At 43.6% G+C, this 7,797-nt stretch overlaps 1 protein-coding gene across 1 annotated transcript in view; it reads left to right on the forward strand.

The window, feature by feature from the left end:
* Positions 1–983: 983 nt before the first annotated feature.
* g6fl (g6f-like) overlaps positions 984–7,797 on the forward strand; it is a 63,987-nt gene continuing 57,173 nt past the window's right edge. Inside the window, 2 exon segments of the mRNA XM_084336771.1 lie at positions 984–1,004; positions 6,028–6,366. Of these exon segments, the coding sequence (XP_084192897.1) occupies positions 992–1,004; positions 6,028–6,366 (352 nt within the window). The 5' untranslated portion in view covers positions 984–991.

Here is a 7,797-nt window from a genome sequence, read left to right on the forward strand (position 1 = left end):
CCATATCACTCACATCACTGTCGTGCAATTACATTTTGATAATTATTTTAAATTAACTTCAATTAAACTATATTATCAGATCCAATACTATCTTACACCATCCCTCATAAGTACTCTTAAGTACAAACATGAATCACCCGCACCATCACAAACTGAAAATCCTCTGCGAAGATGTATAAATAATTACAGATACCGATCTTTCTTTACAGTACACTAAACTGGAATGAGATTCCCCTAAATGTACGCAGTGATTCATCTCTTGTTGGCTTTGAACGGCTGTATACGAATATCCTATTGGAGGGGTAGGGCTGCAGTCACTGGTTTGGGTAATGAGGCAATACTTGGGCTGCCACAGGACAAAGAGCCAGACAAATTCAATCTCCTTATTTTTTTTCCTGCCTTTCTTCTCTCTTTTTAATTTCCTATCTCCTTCTTCTAAATATCTATCACTTTAAATGTCATCTTTTTTAACCCCCTATGCATTTTCTTATGGCTGAGGGACAGGAAACCCTCTGAAAACCAGCATTTCTGCTGAGTAGGGCCCAAAAGTATTTTAATGACCTTTTATGGGGTTCGTATGCTTTTTTCCCACCCTGTTTAAATAAATTAAATGTAATGAAAATGATTTCCGTTCTGCATGAGGCAGCATAGCGAGCCCGCATTATAATTTGACTATTACGGCAATGTCAGTCTAAGTACCTTATCAGTCACACACACACACAGGGATTCAGTGAAAATGGTTGACAGTCCCTTCCTGTGGATTAGCACAATTCTGGCCATGTAATATCCTGTTTGAGAGAAAGGCGCACACCAAGGCCATGGATATGTCAATTACAGACAACAGAAATGTTGCCAGGAAACCATCTCTTCTCTAGATGAACAGCTACAGCAAAGAGAAAGAGTCTTCCTTTACTTTGAACGCATCATGGAGTTCAGTTTCCTCAGTCTCACTCTGACTTCTTCCTTGGTGGCCCTTTTCACTCACGCCGGCATGTCCACTAAAGGTAGGGGATGACTGGAGGTCTAGAAAGAATGAACTCTCTTGCTGGTATGGTACTCTCGTGGTGTACTTATTGGGGTGTGTGTGAAAATGGATAACTAATTCAGTTTCCTAGCAGGCTACTGTACAGGACAGTACACATTTGTGGTTTTGTCTTATAGCCCAGGTGATCAGTCAGAGAACGCTGTGTCTGTGATATCTCGTCAAGGACGAGCATCATGCCCATCCTCTCCTCTACTTTTCATTCCTCCCTCGCACATAATTGATCGATTGATACCATTGATTCGCTTAGCCATTTCATGCACAAGGATAACTTCAGTCATTCAGAGCAGGATGAAAACCGGAGAGAAGTAATACGCCTGCATTCTTCTCCAACTGTTTTCCTACTTTCACCTGGTGGTACAATAAGAATGATGTTTAAAGAGGAATGCCACCCATTTTAAGACCTTGCATATCTTATTCCCCGTGGTCCAGGAGGACATACACCACTCTCTCCTGTAGCTAGAAAGAGAACCTTCACATTTGTGTTGTAACCTGGATGTAACATCTGGGACTGCTCCTTAAATAGTGTGGAAGCAAAGCAAAGCTTGAAGTGCCCTTGGCAACAAAAGTATCCCGCTCTCTGCATTTGACCCAACCCAGTATCTGTGTGTTTATTGAGGGGGGACAAAGAGTATTCCATAATTTACAGGGCTCTATGCTAACTTTTTCCCCAAGGAGCACATGTGCTCCTAAATGAAAACATTTAGGAGCACCCAAAGACATTTAGGTGCTAAACAGAGTTTATTAACAATTTATTACATGCATATTATACTGTGCGTGCCTGTGTGCCTGTGCATACTAAGGGCCACACATCTGTGCAATACATACCACCACACATTGGCCCATGCCTACTAGACGCAAAGGATATCGGTTGTCCAGCTGCTTTTGTATGTTGTAGTGTCGTCACGATACCAGAATTTTGACTTTGATACCGATACCGATCACGATACAGATTCTAAAACAATACCACGGCAAAAACCTAAAATACCAGGAAAAGTAATGGAATATATTATTAGATGACAGAACATGGGAAATTCTTTATACAATTCTTTAATTAATTATCATTTCAATTAATATTTTGACGGTGTTAAAACGTAAATAATCAAAGATAATAAAATTATTCTGTTATTAACTTATAACTATAAGTTGTTATTATTATCTATATACTATCTAACGTCCATCAATATATATGTGTGTGTGTGTGTGTGTGTGTCTGTGTGTGTGTGTGTGTGTGTGTGTGTGTGTGTGTGTGTGTGTGTGTGTGTGTGTGTGTGTGTGTGCGTGCGTGCGTGCGTGTGTGCGCGTGTGTGTGTGTGTGTGTGTGTGTGCGTGCGTGCGTGTGTGTGTGTGTGTGTGTGTGTGCGTGCGTGCGCGTGTGCGCGTGTGTGCGTGCGAGAGAGAGAGACAGAGACAGAGACAGAGACAGAGAGAGAGACAGAGAGAGACTCACTATTGGATAAACTAAACTAATTTCTCAGCTGTGCCTGTGAGCGTTTCCAGGGATAGCTTAGTTAGTGTTAGCATGTTAGCTTAGCTTAGTTAGCGTTAGCAGCTAACATTGGTTAAGGTTTTTACCGCGATGTGGGCATACAGGAATGGCGAGGATGCAAATTAAGCATGTTAGACCATTGGACCCGTTGCTCGCAGAGTTTTCATTGCACATAGAAACAGCGCGACTTGCGAGAGAAGTTGTCACAGAGATGTCATAGCTTCTAAAATGTAAGGTCAGCGCTGCTGTGTGTCTATTGTGAAATGACAATTGCGCGTGACACGCCCACTACGGCACACTGTGCTCCTAAATAATTTTTCTGGTTTGCACATTTTTAGGGGCAAATTGCGAGTGAAATGGTCGCAGTGTAGAGCCCAATGTGTCGATGCTTTCCTGCTCTGCCTCAATAAATGTAATTGCTGTAGCTCCACTTTCTCCACTGTATAACCAGCAAGGCCATATAATGCATATGTCATACATGTCATATAGTATGTGGGTATGAGGTATCATTATGTGATATTATGTGCTATGATTTACTATATATGGTACTGATTCTCCTGACAACTTCAAAGAAATATGGTGTTGAAGACTCTGTATCTGTTCTCTCCCTGCATGCCTGTGTAGTACACATACGTTTTTCTTTGAAATGATGAATGGGGCACGGACTTTGTGGCTCCATAAAATATTTGTGTGAGCTCATCCACTCAAATGAGGTTTAAATTCTAGTTCAGACCTCTAAGCAACAGCATAATACTATATATGTCACAGGCTGACAGGGCTCCCCTAACTGACAAGTGTTGTGTTTTTTCCTCATAAAACTGTGGAATACCGCTTCATGGACATTATGGATTACCCTTGTGAATGATGGATTACAATGTGGAACACTCCTTCCTCTGCCACAGTAGCTGTGCTAATCAGAGACTAGAGACGAGTGACTGTTTAATGGTGATTATGCACAGCTGTAGTAGGTGATGTGAACTAATCAAGGGAGAGACCTGAGAGGCCTAATGTAGAGATGCCTGCTGTCCCCTGAGCAGGTGTCTGGGCCTCTGCGTCGGCCCCTATTACCTCCTACACTGTTTCTGCTAAGCTCTCCTCTAGGAGCGTGATGATCTCATGGGAGAACACCTGCATGGGCTTGTAATGGCAGAGCATCTGAAAGACAGCAGAATGTTCCAGAGCGGTCCTTTTTACCTGTTACCTACAACGTCTACACGTTACAGTTGGACCAGAGAATGGCTTGGCTGGGGACCCTCTACATATCATCTTCCCCAAACTCAGTAACACTCCTTGTATATATATATATACATATATATATATATATGTTTGGATGTTAAGCTGTGAACAAATACGCCACTGATCCGGTTCTCCTCTGTTAGGTGAACGGAACCTGCCCTACTACCGAGAAGAGTGGCCGTGACCAGTGTTTTTCCATGTGTTTGTTCCATCAGACTATGCTTGCTGTTGCACTACACCACAGTATATTTGGGTTAGCTGTAGTGGGCTATATTGTTAGACAGTGTTATTTCTGGGCCAGTGGCTTTCATTTCCCCTTTCCCCCAGTAGTTCTCTCCAGTACTGTCTCCCCCAGTCTGTACCTTCCTATACCCCCTCCATTTGTTGTGTTTTAACATAGGTAAGTTGTGTCGCCTGCAGGTAGTATTTTTACCCCACGGAGCTCCACTAGGGTGAAGGGGTACCACCATGGCAGCGCAATCCTCCCTCCTGTCCTGGCAGTCACTGAGCCAATGATCACTTTGCATGCTGAGTCATTGTTTGCAGGCAGCTGTGTTTTTTGTGTAACCAGAGCGGCCCCTGTGTTGTAACCAGAGTGGCCCCTGTGTTGTAACCAGAGTGGCCCCTGTGTTGTAACCAGAGTGGCCCCTGTGTTGCCCGTGATACGTAGGTACCCCCCCCCCCCCCCCCCCACCTCCTCTAATGTACCGTTTCTTTGTCAAATGTATATACTCTCTTTTTTCTTTTTCTTTTTTACTCTTTTTGTATCACAAACAGTACTGTATTAGTAAATATATGGTATGTCATAAATGTATAGATGTAGCAGTACTGTCTATCTGTATGTCATGTATGTCATGTGTCATATATGTCCTGATGAATTGAAAATGGGGGACCCTGATGTAAACAAGACGAAAGTCTTTCTCTGGTCTGCATCCCCTTAACAATTGTGTGTATTGAGCTGTACTGTACTGTACCCATTCTGCAATCTGTTAATAAAGTTTTCATTCATTCACCATCCATCTGCGACGCAACGGAGCGGATTAGCTACGGAGCTAACAGAGTGTACCATCCATCTGCGCATTGGCGCAAGAGTAGTAGCAGTGCAGCTGTTAGGGTCAGGTTGTTCCCCCCTCCCTACAGGCTGCTGCATGACACAAGAGGGCCCCCAACACCCAGTTCAGCACCATGACACAAGAGGGCCCCCAACACCCAGTTCAGCACCATGACACAAGAGGGCCCCCAACACCCAGTTCAGCACCATGACACAAGAGGGCCCCCAACACCCAGTTCAGCACCATGACACAAGAGGGCCCCCAACACCGAGTTCAGCACCATGACACAAGAGGGCCCCCAACACCCAGTTCAGCACCATGACACAAGAGGGCCCCCAACACCCAGTTCAGCACCATGACACAAGAGGGCCCCCAACACCGAGTTCAGCACCAGAGATCGGCAGCTGGGGACATTTCCCAACTCTGTTTACTGTGACTCTGTATTATCCCCACCATGTTGTCATTGTGAAAGTCCATGTACTGTGTTTGTCCGTATGCTATAATGCCATGTATGTAAAGCACCTTGAGATGCCTTATGTAAGGTGCTATATAAAATAAATTTATTATTATTATTAATGAATTGCATAATAAAGATTTCCTATTGTTATACCTTCTTCTGTGTCACTGTTTGGGAACTTAATACCCTGGGTTGAATTTGGGTCCAGGTCATTTTGTGACATATACACCTCATTTGGATCTGAGAATTCAACATTTTATGGCTCCACAAAGTCAGTGCCCCATTCATTGTCTATAGAGCAGATTTTAGATGTAAGTGATATCACATGTTCAAGGGTTCTTCTCTGATTTCGAGTACTTATTCTGTCTATTTGTATACAAATCTTATGTCTGCACTTTATGCATTGCGTTTATTTAGTCAGAAACCTGCTAATAGCCTTTTATAGATTTTAATGAAGCTCTCTGCTCATTTTATGCCTATGTCTATTTTGTGTCTACATCACTGCTGTGAAGTACTTTGGGCTGCAATTATTGTATGAAAGGTGCTATACAAATAAAGTGTATTATTATTATTATTATTATTATTATTATTATTATTATTATTATTATTATTATTATTATTATTATTATTATTATTACTGTATGTTAATAAACTTATAATAACTACTATTGCCTGCACTGTCCTGGGCACAGGAATAAGATATGTGAATTCTTATCGTGGATGGCATTTTCCCATTTTTCCACACCCTTAGATAGTGACTGGGATGACGTGGTGGTAACTACAGTGGGCAGACCTACCACCTTGGCCTGTGTCGATGGGGTGAGGAGGAGTGCCGTCACCTTCAACTGGAGGAGGAGGTCTCATGGTGAGGATGAATGGAAACTCATCCTCTCCGCCAATGAAAGGAATGAGTTTTCTGGCGTTGCCTACAAGGCATCCATGAGATTGGTTGATGCTAACTTCCAGGACAGTGGGGACTTCTCTCTGTTTTTTATCCCCATAATGGAGGACCAAGGCCTCTACTTGTGTTCGATAAAGCAGCAAGAAAGGAAACTGAAGGAGAGGATCATACTGCTAGCCATCCTTACAGGTAGAGGAATCTATCAGAGAGATAGATAGATTGCATAGCATTCATTTCACAGGTGCATATAGTCACTCCAACACCTGTCAGTATAGGATGACAAGTTACCCAACACCTCCACCTCACACTTCAGTTAATATTTTCAACACATACGTAGACATATTTATGTCAGGCCTGTCTCTCTCATGCTCACATGTAATGTTGTCTAAATGTTATAATTCCTTCCTTGTCTCCTATACCTTGGGCCCAAGTCACCGTCTCTCCCCGGCAGCCCATTCCCCAGCACAGCATCCTGCGGCTGATGGCTGACGTCAACCCCAGCATCGCCATCACCGGGATCAGCTGGGCAGCGCCAGGCGGTGTTACTATGATGTCAGAGAAGATGAGGACGGGGACAGTGGCCAAGCTGCCACAGGTCAGCAGCTCAGAAAGTGGGGACTACGTCTGCATCGTCTACCCGAGGGGCAACAGCAGCAGGGCTCTCTTTGCCTTCAACGTGGACGTCACCCTGGATGGTGAGACACACTGGAGGGCAGGAGGACGCGGCTCTGTTGGGAAACACAATCTGCTGGTCTTCTTGTTCAATTCAAGTCAATTCAAATAACTTTATTAGTCCCGCGAGGCAATTTAACCCTTTCACCACCACACTACCAAATGGTTAACCCTTTCACTGCTCTCACTGCGACAATACAGAAGGTTAACCCTTTCACTGCCACACGACAAAGGGTTAACCCTTTCACTACCACACTACAGAAGGTTAACCCTTTCACTACCACACTACAGATAAGACGGTAACCGTCTGTAGTGTGGTAGTGAAAGGTTAACCTTCTGTAGTGTGGTAGTGAAAGGTTAACCTTCTTTAGTGTGGTAGTGAAAGGGTTAGCCTTCTGTAGTGTGGTAGTGAAAGGGTTAACCTTCTGTAGTGTGGTAGTGAAAGGTTAACCTTCTGTAGTGTGGTAGTGAAAGGTTAACCTTCTTTAGTGTGGTAGTGAAAGGGTTAGCCTTCTGTAGTGTGGTAGTGAAAGGGTTAACCTTCTGTAGTGTGGTAGTGAAAGGGTTAACCTTCTGTAGTGTGGTAGTGAAAGGGTTAAGGCATGAACACATCCAAGACAGAACAAGGCACAAGAGACATACATGACACTATTAAAGCACAAGAGACATGACACTGTTAGAACAGGATCCTTATATAGCTGATCTGTCAAGTCTAATAAATAAATTTGGTCAGTACAAAATAAATCTATCTGTCTGTCTGTCTGTCTGTCTGTCTGTCTGTCTGTCTGTCTGTCTGTCTGTCTGTCTGTCTGTCTGTCTGTCTGTCTGTCTGTCTGTCTGTCTGTCTGTCTGTCTGTCTGTCTGTCTGTCTGTCTGTCTGTCTGTCTGTCTGCCTGTCTGTCTGCCTGCCTGTCTGTCTGCCTGTCTGTCTGTCTGTCTGTCTGTCTG

Source organism: Notolepis coatsorum (assembly GCF_963971535.1).
Source record: "Notolepis coatsorum genome assembly, chromosome: 19".
NCBI classification, from domain to species: domain Eukaryota; kingdom Metazoa; phylum Chordata; class Actinopteri; order Aulopiformes; family Paralepididae; genus Notolepis; species Notolepis coatsorum.